This window comes from Coffea arabica, chromosome 2e, assembly GCF_036785885.1.
Source record: "Coffea arabica cultivar ET-39 chromosome 2e, Coffea Arabica ET-39 HiFi, whole genome shotgun sequence".
NCBI lineage: Eukaryota > Viridiplantae > Streptophyta > Magnoliopsida > Gentianales > Rubiaceae > Coffea > Coffea arabica.
Window position 1 is genome coordinate 22735807 of NC_092313.1, and position 16666 is coordinate 22752472.

General features: G+C 34.6%; 2 protein-coding genes and 2 long non-coding RNA genes across 4 annotated transcripts; 2 read left to right on the forward strand and 2 right to left on the reverse strand.

Moving 5' to 3' along the window:
* Nucleotides 1-124: 124 nt before the first annotated feature.
* Nucleotides 125-1335, forward strand: LOC140037236 (type III polyketide synthase A-like). Its single transcript, XM_072081422.1, has one exon. The coding sequence runs from the start codon at nucleotides 231-233 to the stop codon at nucleotides 1161-1163; it is 933 nt and encodes a 310-aa protein (XP_071937523.1). The 5' UTR covers nucleotides 125-230; the 3' UTR covers nucleotides 1164-1335.
* A 572-nt stretch (nucleotides 1336-1907) lies between these two features.
* Nucleotides 1908-4059, forward strand: LOC140036902 (uncharacterized). The gene is made up of 3 exons (XR_011840476.1): nucleotides 1908-2300; nucleotides 2446-2515; nucleotides 3926-4059. It is a non-coding gene; the product is annotated as an uncharacterized lncRNA (long non-coding RNA).
* Nucleotides 4060-7379: 3320 nt separating this feature from the next.
* Nucleotides 7380-9062, reverse strand: LOC113731735 (probable 2-oxoglutarate-dependent dioxygenase AOP1). Its single transcript, XM_027257138.2, has 3 exons — nucleotides 8581-9062; nucleotides 8140-8461; nucleotides 7380-7865 (listed from the first exon to the last, which is right to left on the reverse strand). The coding sequence occupies exons 1-3, from the start codon at nucleotides 8952-8954 to the stop codon at nucleotides 7620-7622; spliced, it is 942 nt and encodes a 313-aa protein (XP_027112939.2). The 5' UTR covers nucleotides 8955-9062; the 3' UTR covers nucleotides 7380-7619.
* Nucleotides 9063-10305: 1243 nt separating this feature from the next.
* On the reverse strand, nucleotides 10306-13357 carry LOC140036903 (uncharacterized). Its single transcript, XR_011840477.1, has 2 exons — nucleotides 12782-13357; nucleotides 10306-10957 (listed from the first exon to the last, which is right to left on the reverse strand). It is a non-coding gene; the product is annotated as an uncharacterized lncRNA (long non-coding RNA).
* Nucleotides 13358-16666: the final 3309 nt, after the last annotated feature.

Below are 16666 nucleotides of genomic sequence, written 5' to 3' on the forward strand. Positions count from 1 at the left end.
GGACCCGGCCATCAAGGAGAAACTAGAGCGCCTGTGTAAGGAAAATTTTTTTTCCCCCTATCATTGCCTAATTCTCCTTTTATCAAACTGTCAAATAATTAAACTTCTTCTGAACTGAATTTTCGGAGATGTAACATGTTTTTGCACAGTGAAAGGCGTCTAATATGTAACACTTTCTTGTTCTGTTTCTGCCAGGTAAAACAACTACTGTGAAGACCAGATACACTGTGATGTCAAAGGAGATCCTTGACCAATACCCTGAACTAACAACTGAAGGCTCACCAACCATCAAACAAAGGCTTGAAATTGCAAATCCAGCAGTTGTAGAGATGGCAAAGGAAGCAAGTTTGGCTTGCATCAAGGAATGGGGAAGGCCTGCTGATGATATCACCCATGTTGTTTATGTTTCCTCAAGTGAGATAAGATTGCCTGGAGGAGATCTTTACCTTGCTACTGAACTTGGCTTAAGGAGTGATGTTGGTCGCGTAATGCTGTACTTTCTGGGCTGTTATGGGGGTGTTACTGGTCTCAGGGTTGCCAAGGACATTGCTGAAAACAATCCAGGAAGCAGAGTTCTCCTGGCTACTTCTGAGACTACCATACTTGGCTTCCGTCCTCCAAGCAAGGCGCGCCCTTATGATCTGGTTGGTGCTGCACTTTTTGGTGATGGAGCCGCTGCAGTGATCATTGGGGCTGATCCCATAATTGGAACAGAATCTCCATTCATGGAATTAAACTATGCAGTTCAGCAATTCTTGCCAGGGACCAACAACGTCATTGATGGCCGGCTTTCTGAAGAGGGCATAAATTTCAGGCTTGGTAGAGACCTTCCTCAAAAGATTGAGGACAACATTGAGGCATTCTGCAAAAAGCTCATGGCCAAAGCTGGTTTGGGAGACTTCAATGACTTGTTTTGGGCTGTCCACCCTGGCGGACCGGCTATCCTTAACCGATTAGAAAGCACCCTCAAGTTGAAGCCTGGAAAGCTGGAATGCAGCAGGAGGACGCTGATGGACTTTGGGAATGTTAGCAGCAACACTATATTGTATGTGATGGAGTACATGAGGGAAGAGTTGCAGAAGGAGGGTGGTGAAGAATGGGGACTTGCTTTAGCATTTGGTCCAGGCATAACCTTTGAAGGCATCCTCGTTCGAAGCCTCTAAGCTGCCTAGCTAGCATATGAAAGCTATCTTGAGATAAGATAACACTTGATACCTACCAGTTGATAACAGCTTTTGCTATAGATTTAACTTCAAATTTCTATCAGACTATGTAACAAGAAGTTCTAGGGCATGCAGGGGGTGAGAAATTGACCCTAATAATAACACTTGCAATCCCAAATGTGGTTTCCTACCTTAATTTATGCTTCACTTTCCTATACAACTTTAACCTGATGATCCAAGGTTAACTAGCGTTCAAAGTTTCTTCAATTTCGATAGGAACTCCAACTCCAAGTGATGCTACCTTAATTGGCTTTCTGTAAAATGTGGAGCGGAGCAGTCAGGATTGGATTTGCATTGTAATTGAAATGCGCAACGTCATTGATGAATGTGTTACAAATTCTTCTCCCAATCCCAAAACGACAACCCAATAATACGGTGGTCTAAAATGCTTATACCAAATTGGAGATTAAAAAATAAAAAAAAAAAGAGATTACATGCCAAAGTTAACAAATCAATCAAAATATGGATGGCAGGGTGAAATAACAAAATTAAAAAAAAAAAGAGAGAGAGAGAGAGAGGAAAATTTAGGCTTTGTTTGGATTGTATTTTTCTGGATTTTTTGTAGAAAAATTATTGTAGCAATTAGAGATGCGTGAGATAAAAAGGTGATTGGAAAATGTGTTCATGAAAACGTTGTAATTTTACTTTCCAAACAAAGCCTTAGTATTTTACTGTTCTTTTCTTGTTGCAGCAGCAGCAGTAGCAGTAGCAGTAGTCGTGTTTTAATTTTAAAATCGGAAACGCTTCTATTCTTCAAAGCTCAAATTCAAAGTCTATAAATTCCACCATTTCTTCTGTTCTTTGAAGCGCGTTTATGCTCTCCGTGTACTAGTAGCCCACCGCTGGCGCAGGGTGACAAAGTAACAAACCGACGACGCTTAACGAGATCATTTCCCGGGCTCTCAATTCTACCCGGTGTCCTACCCGACCCGACCCACCTGCATCCGCCGCACATTCGGGAAGTTTCTCGCCGGACCACTACCTTCTCCGCCATTCACTGCCGACCAAGCCCCACCTGCTGCTAAATTTTCATTCTCTTTACATTCAAGCAAGTATTAGCGTTAGCGTCAATTTCCAGTACCCATCACTTCTTCTTCTTCTTGTTCTTTGTTCTGTTAAATTTTTGTTTTTTACTTTTCTTTTGGATGTAAACAATTTTCGGTTGGCAATTAATATTCTCGAGGTTTTGCCATGAGCTGATTAAACAATTTTTGGTTGGCAGAAAATTTTGTTTGATTATTATGGACAGCAGTAATCAAAGGGCCGCCGAATCAAGTGGTGCATCATTCTTGGTATTTAATGATTTTGTTCATTACTAGATTAATTTTCCCCCTTTTTGAATTCCTTTCTTCGTTGTTTTCTTTACGACGTGCTATTGCTGATAAAATTAGCCATGATGATGCAATTCATGGATATGATAATTATTCTCCCTTGATGCATCAGTTTGCAACTTTAAGTAGTTTGATAAGATCGTGTTCATCTCTTATTGATGGAGTTTTCCTTAGAATTGGTGATGCTGGTTGAGGGGAAGTGAGAGGAGTGTTGAAGGAAAAATGGGGCTTTTGACAAACTTTAGTGAGTGCTGAACAGGAATTTTTTTTTCTTCCAAAATCAGCTCTCCTTGCATTTACTTTGTCTTAGAGGCATTCCGCAACTTTGATGAACTTGAAGAATAATTTGTGAGAACGCAAATTACTGAGGGAAAGAGGAAAGAAAGTAATTGTCTTAGGATGAGAAGTTGATGTGCTAAGAAGGTATAGTTGTTCCATAGATGAACAAGAGAGTATTCCTGAATGTATACAAGAACCTTCTGCATTAGGGTAGTGCTGCGATTTAGGTAGGTAAGAGGGGATCGTCTTGTGCATGAGTACATTATTGGAAAAGGAAAATTGGTAGGGTGATCTCTTGGTATGGATATAGTTATTGGGAGGAAATGTTATGTGAAAAATAGAAGAGGAAATTTATTAGGAAAAATCTGGTAGGCTGATTTGATTAGGTTTGAACTAACATAATGTGGTGATGCTACAGTGGTGTTTCACTTGGGTGTGTTTCGCATTGTTGAGCATGCCCTCTTGGCTGACCAGCATGAAGTTGCTCTGCTAGATTGCTAGAGTGGTAGGGGAGAACCATTTCTCTTGACTAGTGTAGTATGAGTTGTCTGCAGTGGGTATAGTAACACATACTGTGGTGCCTGCTTGGTGAAACAGAGAGTATAAAGAGAATCTTTGACAGCGGACTGCCAGTTGTCAAGCTGTTGCTGACAATGAGTTGGTTGCGTATGAGACAGTATTTTACTATGCCATGTGTCTAACCGAATATTATCTTTCCACAAGTTCTTCAAATTACCCAAGTCATCAAGTTACTGTGTTTGTCACTTGTAGGGAACAATTAATCCTTATACTCGCTACTTGATTTTGTCTTAATTATTAAAAATTCTACTGATTCTACATTTCTAGCGACCTTACATGAGGGGATATATTAGAGCCCTGAATTGTCCTTTTCAAGTTTTGTGGTATTTCCCTGTTTCCTTCTGTTAGTGTAGGTCTAAGGAGATCTAGTGAAAGAATAGATTTCTTTCCTTCTTGTTATCTTCAATATTTACCTTTTTCTAGAGTTGTGGTAGTGTACATGTGCTTGTCTGTTTGCTATAAAGCCTCTAAAATCATGGTGTGTAACTTTTCTACTAACTGTCATTTTTTCAGGCTAGTGGTGATGCCTTGAGAAATGATCGGCTCTTTCCCCAGCTTTTTACCTCTGTACCATCACTTAATGAAGCTGCCTCTTATTTAGCAGAGACGACTTCACTATTTACTAGCTGTTTTTCTGATTTTTCTGGTAAGTTTTTTTTTTTAAACTTAAACGTCAGTTATAAAAAAAGGGAGGGAGTAATATAGTAACAATGTATAACATAACAGCATGCCTACCAACTGAAGGAGCACTATTGCCAGTTCCAGCAAATCAACAAGAACCCACCTGCACGCAACAACACCCCGGCCAGGTGACCAAAGACAAACTAAATCAACTTCCGACCATCACGATCACATTGTAGGGATCAACTTTTGCGGTTTTGCCTAGCTAATGTGTATAGTATGCACTTTATGCTGCTTTTGTGAAACTTAAAAGCCTCATCTCCATCCACTGTATTTCTAACAGCTAGAAGAATCCTTTTGTCGAGGCTAATTAGCTCTTGCTAACTTTTGATGGCCTACTGAGAATACTTACCAAAGGCCATATATAAATATATCTCATGTATGAATGTAAAAATAGAAATAATTATAAGAACATCCCTGAAAATTCCTGAAAACTCAATCCCTGAAAATCTGCGCGAAGCCCTGGCCAACTAGTAACTATTAAGTGTAAGGATAATGTCATCAATTTATGACGTTTGATAGAAATACTTAGGTTGAGTTTGGATTGCATTTTCCGTCATTTTTTATGAAAAAATTATTATAGCGATTTGATATATGTAAGAAAAAAATGTGATAGGGAAATGTGATCACGGAAAACGACAATATTTTCCGACGGAAACAAGCAATCCAAACAAGGCCTTAGTTTTGTCAGATTGATAGAGGGAGGTCAAGGGGCCGGGCCATTGAGATATTTGACACGGAACCCATGGCATTCTGTAGCCTCTTTCCTTGTATTGAATTCCCCGTAGATCAATTATAGCTCTGACCAATTAACCAATAAGGGCTAGCCAGCACTGGTATTTTCATGCTGTTGTGAGCTTGGATTCAAAGATTTGAAGATCAGTTATGTCAACCTCCAAATACTTTTGTTTGGGTGGTAGATTATTTGTCAAAATTTATTTATTAATATATTTTTTAATCACCTTTTTATCTCATATATATCACATTAAAACAGTACTATAATATTCTTTTCAAAAAATTATCTCAAATAATTTACTATCCAAACACAATTATATATTTTTTCCGAGAAATAGAAAATGCATGATGCTCATTTGAGCTTTGCCGAAAGCAAATGCCTTGAGCACGCGCACCACGCCTCAGGGAAAAGGGAAAAAAAAAGAGGAAGAAACTGTTAATGGACAAAAGGTGCACGACTTCAATTAAATAAACGAGTTAATCAATCCATTTGTTCAAGATTTTGCGTCATTCGTCTTATTCCGAATTGATTTCCAGTTGCATGGTCAGATTTTAACAAAGAAGTGGAAGTAATTGATTTACGATTAAAGATGACTGATGTTTTCTTAAGTCTTCCTAGACACACTTAATAGGTAAAACTCCTTCACTTCTTTCCCACTAATGATCCTCGTGGATGCTAATATATATTGGAGGAGAAGAGATTAGCCTATTCCAAGACAGGGGTCCGTGGACCTCCATAAATAAGGCCTTCTAGTAATTCTTGGATGTAACGTACTTATAAATAGTACAAATGCATATTATTCTATCCTCCCTTTCCATACTTAAAACAAAGGAGCCCCTCCTGGGCAGCTCGTCTGGCAGCGCACGCCTCCTTAGGAGCGCTTGCCAGGGGTTCGAGTCGTGCAGGGTTACCGTGCTTGAGGGGATGGGGCCTCTCCTCTCGGGCCGCTGGGATTAGTCGGGCCGCCTTCGGGTCTTGACCCGGACACCCCAATGTCGACAAAAAAAAAAAAAAAAAAAAAAAAAAACAACTTAAAACAAAGGAAAAAAAATCGTGGCACAACAATTATTATCTTTCTTTTGTTTTGAACTCTTTCTCTCTCTCTCTCTCTCTCTACATAATTAAGTTAACATATCCTAAATGCGTCCTATATTCTCTTTAAATTATTAAAATATATGTCTTCAAACTAAAATATTGCACTTATAATAGAAAAAAGTACGATTTTTAGCACGTACTTCAACATACTTCCTACTCTGTAATATATGATTCAAAGCTGATGATTTTTATGTTGTAAACTTAAAATACAAGCACCAGCGAATTCAGATGTACAGTAAAATTTTTATAAATTAATAATCTTGGAACCATACAAATTTGATTAATTTAAAGAGGCATTAATTAATCAATAAATTAATAAATTTATTAATCTGTCGAGTGTGCTTACAATTTAAAATAACACTCATTTAATCAACTAAAATTTTATTTTATAAAAACATAAATTATTCTATGAATAAAAGGAGTTAAAAGTCTGAGCATTATATATTAATCCATATCTATTTGATTTGTAAATATAATTTAATTGGGTAAAAAAATTGGATGGCCTTCAAATATTAAGTTGGTCAACTTTTAACCCTTCAACTATTAACTACATACCTTTGCCCCTTCAAACTTGTAAAATTGTATATCCTTACCCTTTTGGCTAGAGATAATTTTAAAAACCTCTCTTAAAGTTTATGTTAATATCATTTAGGATCTCTAAAGTTTTAAAAAATCACTAACCTCCCATAAAACTATGCCTTTGTAATAATCTCACCCTCGTATTATTAAAAATTCTTAAAATAATCACTTAATAGGAGAGAGATATATTTTTCTCCGAATTCCACCATTTTGTATTGTCTTATATTGAACTTTCTACTAAGTTGACTATAATATAAGATTTACATGTTTTACCTAAAAATTTTCTCTTCTATAATGTTTTGCCTAACTATTGTTAAAGTAGTGAAGAGAATTTTATTAATTTTGTATCCTATGATGGTGATTGATAGTCTCGTCCCACTGATATAAGAGTTAAGTGATATTTTAAAATTTTCAAAAGTGTCGAGTGATATTACTACAAACCTTGGGAGAGGTTTCTGACATTATCTCTAGCCAAAAGTGTAAAAATATACCCATTTTACAAGTTTGGGGGATATGTGTATGTACTTAATAATTGGAGGTTAAAGGTTGATCAACTATATATTTTGAGAGCCATTCAGATTTTTTGCCTAATTTAATTCGATCAATGTCTTCAATGCACTTTCGTAACTCATATCAAAGTATAAATAACTCATCATAATTTTTTATTGTAAAATGAGAATTTGAGTCCAACATTTTTAGATGGAGAGGTAGGTTGAATTGTACAGGGAAGAGCGCATAAGTGAGGCTCTTGCTTGTAATTTAGGCCCTGTTCAGGCTGTAATCAGTTTCTTGCACCCTACCAATAAACATTGAATTTCTTTCTTTTGCCAGAAAGAAAATTGATTTATTTATTATTTCTCGGCAGAAAACAGATAGTGCAGTACAATAAATTATTTCATAGAATAATCCATAACATCTTCTAGAAAGCTACTCCATAACATCTTCTAGAAAAAGTGGGCACAAAAGGGGAGAAGTATATACATCGACGGAACAGAAGACAAAAGCTTTTCATTCATCTCGACAAACATGTCTACACAACGGTTTCGAATGGATGAGAAATGACAGCTCATTATTGCACAAAAGGAATGCAGTCTTACGATCATTAAAAATCGTGTTTTAGATGCCACAATAGGCCTTCAGTGGATTTTGGGTTTTCCGACCCTCATCTGTGCTTGTGAATCGTAGAAAACCAAGACTGTCGAATGGCTTATATAATAAGGGGTGTTCATCGTCAACCAGCTCTGTTGGTGCCTCTACCAATTTCTTGCAATAGGAAAATTGTGCAATCGAATACCTTCCTCTTCCTTTTCCCTTCATAGTTACTCTATGAAATGGGGGATGCACTCTGCCGTTGCTCCACGCCTGCATTTCAAAAATGTATACAATCAATGTATTAATATCCACTAGAGATGTCAGTATTTACAACAAAAATACCGAAAGTTAATGGCACAAATGCCATGCCAACATTCTAGATGATTTAGGTAGAAAACATCTGTGCGGCTTTTTTCCAACTTAGATAATGTATGGCGAAGCCATTATTGAATCCAGTTTTCTAATTGAACCAGATTGCAATGTTCTAACTAAGTTTAATATGATTCAGGCTTGCAGATTTAGTGAAAAAAAGAAAATATCTCACCGAGAATGCATCTCCAGCCATGATTACTACGGAGGAAGGAGGAAAGTCAACAGGAATCCAGCTTCCATTCTTCAACTGAACTTCTAAACCATCAACTTCATTCTGTTGAAGTATGGTTATGAAGTTCTTGTCAGTATGAGGAGTAGCACCGAGTTTCGTCTCATTCTGTTCGGGTACTCTGTACTTTGTGAATCTAAGAAAATAAGTCACTGATCCCACATGAGATTCGTGGTACTTCTCCACATCATAACTTTCAAACACCAATTTGCTCACCATTTTATCTAATTCTGCTACTTGATTTGCATAGCAGTGCAACAGTTCACTAGTCATGGAAACAGGATATTCAAAAAAAAGAAAAAAAATGTAAGCACTTCGGATATGAATAATGCATAGTAGCAATAAACGATAAGAAGAATTGCATATTAATGGAAACAGGTTTACCAGAAATGGTTATTTTTGGAGGGCCACATCTGATTTGTGAACTTCTGGACTGCTTCGAGATTTATTGCATCTTCAATGCTCGTGCTTTCGTAGAGGGGCAGGTAGGGATTTGGCCCATAATAACCAAAGAGGGGAGTTTGAGAAGTGTTTTGGACTTTAATCTCCAACGGGAGGTTAAACAAATCTTGCAGCTCAGAGAATATGGAATCACTAACCTCTGAAGGATACTTATCATGAACAGCTATGAAACAGCCATACTCTTCAAATGCCCGTGTGACTGTGTTTCGCGCTTCAGTCCAAGAATCTTTTCCAGATCGTAGGATTTCCTCCGTTAAATTTATGACCGGAAGCCTGATATTTGACGCGGAACCCATGGTTTTATGACCAATTAACAATAAGGGCTAGCCAGTGCTGGTATTTGAAGAGCCAAGAGGCTAAACAGTTCAGAATAATATGACAAAGAAGTTGATAAGGAACAGTTCATGGTCTGTGTTAGCATAAATATAGTACAATGAAAGAAAAACTAGCTGAGTTCTTTTCCAATTACGTAATACATTTGTCAGACGTAAATTCAAGCACTAGCAGTTTGACAAATGTCTCTCTTTACAGAAGGCCACTAAATAAGTAGTATACTAATCTTGCTTAGTGATTAACATGTGTATCACATAATTAATAAGTTGTATTTTCTTGTTGAAGGAAGTAATTTGTCAGTTTAAATAATTTATGCTGAATTATTCCTAACTGAGATTGAAATGGGAAAAAAATGTATTATCAGTTGTATCGACCTCTAAATACCATTATTTTTTGGATTAATTAGAAAAGCTCTGCTTAAGGTTTAACCAATTTTACACTTTACCCCCTAACGTTATATCTTTTCACTTTATCTCCAAAACCATTAGTCAACTCTAACATTTTTTAACAAAACTGTCAAAATGACATTTACATCCCTTGAGGTTAACTCCAATATATCTCCTTAAGGTATAACGCGTTTTGCACTTTTCACTCTAATATCATTTTTCTCTTAATTTATCTGTTTGTCTTTAAAATTACTTTCAAGACATATAATATTTAAAATTATTATTATCCCTAACATAATAATAAAAAAGATTGTATATTGGGAAATTTGCCAATTTGATTCTGAAATTTTTACACTAAAACCAATTTCGTCTTTCAAAATTTTTTTTTAATCAATTAAGTTCTCGAACCATGTTTTGAGTTCCAATATAAACTTTTGCGGCGGCATCGCTGCATTTTACATCTTTCGCACAACCAAACAGGAGTAAATTTGTCTTGTCGGGTCACATTCCTACCCATCGTATACATGTACAGCCAAAAATAGTCACAACCACACTCCCCATCACTGCCAATCTCCCAGACTCGTTAAGCGATCCATCCCTACCAATAATGCCTCAATAAATACACAAAATTAACTGGCGCCGCACTAATAAATACACAAAATAAACTGCCTCAATAATTTTGTAACTTCCATTCGTGAGAGTTAGCCAGTTGCTAATTTGGTTGCTGGTGGCTGTAAGAGTTCATACTTGTTGTCCTTGATCCTGCTCCCGTACTAATTATCACCATAGTAAAGGTTTGTTGAATGTTCTTAATTTATGTTATAGTTTGACATCTTAAGTTTTTGTTCATGGAATTACTATATAAATGGGACATAAATAACATTTGCAGCTCGTGAAATTCATTATGTTCGATCAAGTGAAGTGGGGATATGTTAATCTGCTAATTAGATTTTGACTCTCTATTTGAAGATTTTTAAGGAAGGAATAAGGGTAGCGAGTTTTTGACAAAAAAAAAAAAAAAAGAATAAGAGTAGCGACCGAAAGGGCCAAAACCATCATCTCATGATCGCTTTCAGAGCAGCAAGTGGGGAATGGTATCCCGTCTGGAGACGGCATCGACCACCACATTGCGTGAAAGATTCAGAATATATAGTCACTTGCACCACCGACGACTTTGACAATAAGAAGGGTTCTCTTGTCAATGCACACACCTTCACCAAAATTGCCTTGCATAATGACGTTGTTTGCCGTTGCGAAATTCGTAGGGAGGGAATAGGTGCGGGCTAGCCAGTTGCCGTGGACGGACCTCGAAATATGCGCTGTGGCAGGATGTGATTTGACAATTTGTAGGAGTTTTATGCTGGTACCGATCGGGGAGAACGAGAGGAAGCGACAATGGTGGCGTTTGCGGTGGTTCATGACTGCAGAAGAGAGGGCGGTGGCATCAGCCTTGCGGAAGCGAAGGTGTAATGTCAACGGATTGGGGTTGAGCCGGATGGCTTAGCTATACTTGTATTGAATTTGACCTGAATACCCGACGAGTCTTGAACTTATTCTTCCGAATTCAGGTTCGATTGGATCTGAATACAAGTTGGGTATCTCCGGCCAAAAATTTTAGGCAAAAAAATGAAGAAAATATCTTCTAAACAAATATTAATTGCACACCATAAATTTCAATTAAAAATCACAAATTACTTTAGGTAATTATTCTAATCCCTACAAATTACAATTTCTAAAAAAATCCAAACAAATATTAAATACTCAAATACATAATCAAAATAATTACTTATTCAAACATGTTTGAGTCAAATTTGAGTCGAAACTGGCCTTGTTTGGATTGCCGGTTTCCGTAAAAAAATTACGTCGTTTTCCGTGATCACATTTCCCTATTACCTTTTTCCCTCACATACATCAAATCGCTACAGTAATTTTTCCATGAAAAATCACGGAAAATGCAATCCGTATTCGATCAGTTTTTAAATTAGCATAAACGGGTCTAGATCGGATCCGAATAAATGGATTTATAAATGGATAATATCTAGATCGGGTCTAGATAGGTTTTAATTTGAGACATTTATTACAACTTGTCTTGAACATCTATCTATTACAACTTGGTATTTAAATATCTCTCAAATAATCATCAAAATTAAATAAAAATAAATAAAATAAATAAAACTTAAAATGAATAAAATAATTAAATAAAAGAAAAAAACACTCAAAACATGCAATTACACATAAAAGACACATAGGAGCACATAAGAGGATTTAAAATAATACAAAAAAGTATCTCCCTTGAAATTATGGTTAAATGGAGTGTAATTGGTCCTATTTATATTCCAAAATCGACAAAATAGTCAAGGCACCAATTTAATCATAAAGAAATGGAAATAATCATGAAATCTACTGATAAAAGCATTTAAATGAAGCATAATTAACAATTAAAAAAGAGAATCAACTTATATTTAAGAAATCAAAGATGTCAGGGACCTAAGTGCAAAAACATTAAGAAAATTAGGGGTCAAAATAAAAATTAAAGTTCAGAAACCAAATTACAATTAAATTAGAGATCTAATTGAAAGAAAATAAAATATTTTGGGGCCACAATGAAATTACTCAAAATACAGGGACCAGACATGCAAATTTCATTTTTGGTCTTGCAAGATGAAGGCCACTTGGGTCATTCCTTATTTCTTATCTGGGCCAAAGCCTCCTAAGCTCAGGGAAAGTCCAATAAAGAAATGCAGGCTAGACCATCATTCTTGTCCAAACTAACCCAACCAAAATGCAACTCTCAAACCCAAGTCAGAATCCAATCAAAATAAACCAACAACCCATTCCCTAAATCCAAACAAAAATAACCCTTAACACAAACTAACCTATTTTATTAAAATCCAACAAGGTAATAAATCTACAAAAAAAAATGCTAAGCCTTAATTATGCATTAAATCCCAGAATTAATCTACCCAAAAAACCACTTAAAACATGCAAGAGAAGATTAAAGTTTAAAAGGGGAAAAATTGACTGAATTTTTCCAGATTTTGGGTTACAATAGAATTACATAAAAATTGAGGGGTCAAACTACAATTTGTCAGTTTTTTCTCACGCAAGCTTCAAAGAAGAGCTTTTGCTGCAATCTTGAAAGCTTATTACCCAGAGTCACTCGCAGCTAATTTCCTAAACCTACAAGACCTTATGACCCGTGGATTTTGTTTTCATAATTAGACATCTAAGGAAACCAACAACATAAGAAAAGAAAGAAAAACAAAACAAGAAATGCAAGATGAAACCGTAGAAGAAAACAAAGAAGAGCAGAAAGGGAATGAAGCAGTCATCCAAAAGCTTTGGTTCCGTAGATTCAATCTTGTACATGAATTGGAATGAGCAAGAAGAGGACTAAGAGTTACCTTCACCACCTTATGGAGTCGAAATTGTGATGGAAATCCGCAGGAAGCTGAGCAAGCTCCACCAAGTATGAAAACCCAAATTGCAGATTTTGGTGAAGAGCTGTGAAGACCCGGACTTTAGGCTTGAATTTCAAGGCTATGTTGGCGTTTTTTCAAGGAATTGTCTGAACAAAAGTTGTTCATTGATGAACGAATATGGTGCAGAAAGAAAAAAATCAGCTAAATAACTAAAATCTAGATTGGATTTTGAGCAAAAATTAGGCCTGAAGGTCAGCCCTGACTCAGGGTTTTTACACAAATTTTTTCTGCTCTTTTTCTTCCTTTTTCTCCCTCTGTTTTCTTCTCTTTTTCTTTTTTCGCCCTCTCCTCTCTCCTGTTCCTTCCCTAAGGCTGCTTTTTTATGCTTTTATATGGAACAAAACTTATCCCAAAACCTAAGATCAATGGTGCAGATTTTGCCGCACTTTCTTGGCAATCTTTGAGCCACTAGATGGCTCTTAATTCTGGAACTTTCTTAATGTTTGAGATGAAGGGCAGGTGGCAAAAGGTTTGGGGAAAGAAAAACAAGAAAAATGAATGGAATGGGGTGCAAAGATGCTGCTACAATTTTCAGTACTGGCTTGTTGCTGGTTTTTGTACCAGCTGGTTTTTTACTCGTTCCTAAGTTGTTTTTTTTTTAACAAAATCTGATTTTGATTTATTTTTCTATTTTTTTTCTTTTTCAGCTTTTTCCTACAAAACCAACCAAACAAAAAATGATTTTGTGGAAACAACTTTTCATTCATTTTCTCTCATTTTCTCCTTTTTTTTGAAAGATACCAACAATAATGAAAAAAAATGAAATAACGAAAAAAAATAAAAATGAATGAATTAGCAAAATTTTTGGTGTCTACAACTTGTCCCTCTTTGTCTGAGTTTCGCAGAAATTCAAGACAAAAACGTAGATACCAAATTACTCACCTGTCTAACTCAGCTGCAATTGAAACAGTAAGCAAAAACTTAATAAATAGGAAAACTTAAACCCAGAAAAGAAAAGGAGTTGTGGGGTAAAATTCAATCCCAACAAAGTGAACGGTTAATGGGATAAAATTCAATTCCAACAAAATAAAGGTTGATGGGATAAAATTCAAATCCAACAAAATAAAAGTTGGTGGGATAAAATCCAAATCCAACAAAATTTTATCCCAATCCAACAAAATAAAGGTTGGTAGGATAAAATCCAAATCCAGCAAAATAAAGGTTGGTGGGATAAAACCCAAATCCAACACGGTTTGTGGGATAAAATCCAAACCCAATACTTATAACTGTTCACGATATTTTTTAAGGTGTTAATTACTTACTAAAATTTTCGTAAGTAATTGACTTTGATTAGATTTAATTTATCCACGTTCTTTGTTGTCCCACTATGACCTCGATGTAGATTTAATCAACATTTTTAGTTTAAAAATTTTATTTTGTTTTGACTTCTGGTTAAATAACTGTTAAGGGTAAGGGTAATATTGTCAATTTATGACCTTCAATAGAAACATTTAGTCTTATCAAATTGACAGGGTAGGTAAGTGGGATTTTAAAAACCTTAGGAGAGTTGAGTCATATTATGAAAAACCTCAGGAGAGGTTTTTGAAATTATACCTAAGATGTAAAATGTTGTGGCGCCGCCACGGAAGTCTTACATTGGAAGTAAAAAAATAGTTCAAGAACTAAATTGGTTTAAAAAAAATCATGAAGGATGAAATTGGTTTTAGTATAAAAGTTTAGGGATCAATTAGCAAATTTTCCTTGTATATTTATGGATATAGGTCTTATTAAATTTTATGTCCATAATTACAGATTTTTAGATAAAGAAAAATATCCTGCTTATTTTACATGATAAGGGGAAAAAAACAAAAAATATTAGTGCAAAAATATGCTATAAAAACATTATTAAAGTTCTATAGATTGGTTTTGTTTGGATTGAAAATTATTTGGAAAATTTTTAAAAATAGTAATGTAATATTTTTTTGTGATTTGATGTTTGTGAATAAAAATGTGGTTAAAAATTAAAAAAGGAATTGAAAAGCGTGCCTATGATGCAACAAAAAAGTTGTTTAGAAAAATTTAGCAATCGAAACAAATTTTAATAGCATCTAATCATGCTATATTAAAAAATGACCCCAGAAACTTTGAAGTCCAAATCACTTATGTTTCTCTCTTTTTTAAGTATTACCAACGAAAAATGTTTACTCGCATAAAAAGAAAATATCTAGATATTAAAAGAAAAGTGCAACCATATGCACATTCACAAAGATAAATTGACAATATTCGAGTACTTTTAGACTTTTATTAATAGTTTCACATATTAATTTTTTAATAACAAATTTTGTTATTTTTTCATTATTACGTGAAATTAGCTAGATATTTTTCTCAATCTAAAAATTGTATAATTATGGGATGAAATTTAATTAGGACCATATCTATAAATATATTGTTTGTTCATTATTATGTTCGGGATATTGATTTTTTAGACATTATTTGTCCTGAGTGTTATAAAATATTGGAATTGATTAACAATAGACATGTCAATCGGGCCTAATGAGCTGGGCTTACATAAGCTCAAATTCAGCTCATTTAATTTGTAACATTTTTGGGTTTTGAGTTATGAGTTTCAGGTTAATAAATGTGAAACTCATACTCAATTCACATAATATTCGGGTTATGAGCTTTATTCGGGTCTAACCCAAACTCACTTATTACTCCTTAATTTTCTTAATATAATTACTATAACTATTAAGTTGTAAAACTAATTTAACATTTATAAGACTACAATATTAAAACTAAACATGAATAAATAATAATTTTTAAAAAGTATATAAACCAAAAAATTTTCAACAATATTTATATTTAATTCATTCAAAATATATAAAAAATAGTAATAAAATATGTGATCATAATGTCAATACATCTTTAAAAGTTGGAACTTTTTTATAGCCTTGTGATTTGAATCCAAACATACTTGATGATTTGTGTTTCTAGACCAAAAAGAAATCAACCAATATTGTACCAACACAAAAATTTACTCATCCAATAAAAAAAGTTAGAGATGCAATTATGCATTACTAATATTGACTCTCAAGAAAGCTCATAGAAGAGTCTTCAAATGTATTTTTGTGTTTTGTAATTTATATATATTTAATATTTAGTAATAATGTATTTAAATATATAATTATACATAATATCAAAATATAAATATTATATATATATATAGGTAATTAAAGGATCGGGTCTCTATCGGATTTGAGTCTAATGAGACCCAAACTCGGCTCATATTTAATTCAGGCTTAATTTTTAGGCTTAAACTTAGACTGACTCACTAAAAGGTCGGGCTCATCGGATTTTTTGTCGGGTTGAACGAGTCGAGTTCGGACTGACCCAACCCCATTGATAGTCCTAATTAACAATTTTAGTGCCAAATAGATAAATTAAAGAAAATAAGTTAGGGGAATCACTGCATTCAACTATTAAGGGTATAAATAGTTTTTTGACATTACCATTACATATCATTAAAGTCAAATTAGAATTGCAAATGATCGAACCGCTCGCGAGTCGTTTGAATCAAAGTTTGACTCGAGTTCAATCAATAACGAGCTTGAGTTGAGTTTGAGTTGACAAAGTCAAACTTAAACTCGAACACGAGTTCAAAGACATTCAAGTCGTTAGCTCGCGAGCCGGCTTGATTATTTATATATATATTTTTTATTTTTATTTTAATGGTAAAATTATATATATGCCTAATATTTTATTATTTGTTAAGAAAAATTATTATTTTATTTAATTTTTAAAAAATAAAATAATTATTTTTATTTTTTTAAAACTCGAGTTCGAGTTCGAATTCGACTCAAATTTGGG

What these genes read in the sequence shown, in the direction of transcription:
- LOC113731735 (XM_027257138.2), bottom strand. Translation starts at nt 8,954, where the DNA reads ATGGGTTCCGCGTCAAATATCAGGCTTCCGGTCATAAATTTAACGGAG. An exon ending in TCCAAAAATAACCATTTCTG is followed by an intron (nt 8,462 to 8,580) that starts GTAAACCTGTTT and finishes TTCCATGACTAG; the next exon opens with TGAACTGTTGCACTGCTATG. An exon ending in TGGCTGGAGATGCATTCTCG is followed by an intron (nt 7,866 to 8,139) that starts GTGAGATATTTT and finishes TTTGAAATGCAG; the next exon opens with GCGTGGAGCAACGGCAGAGT.
- LOC140037236 (XM_072081422.1), top strand. Translation starts at nt 231, where the DNA reads ATGTCAAAGGAGATCCTTGACCAATACCCTGAACTAACAACTGAAGGC.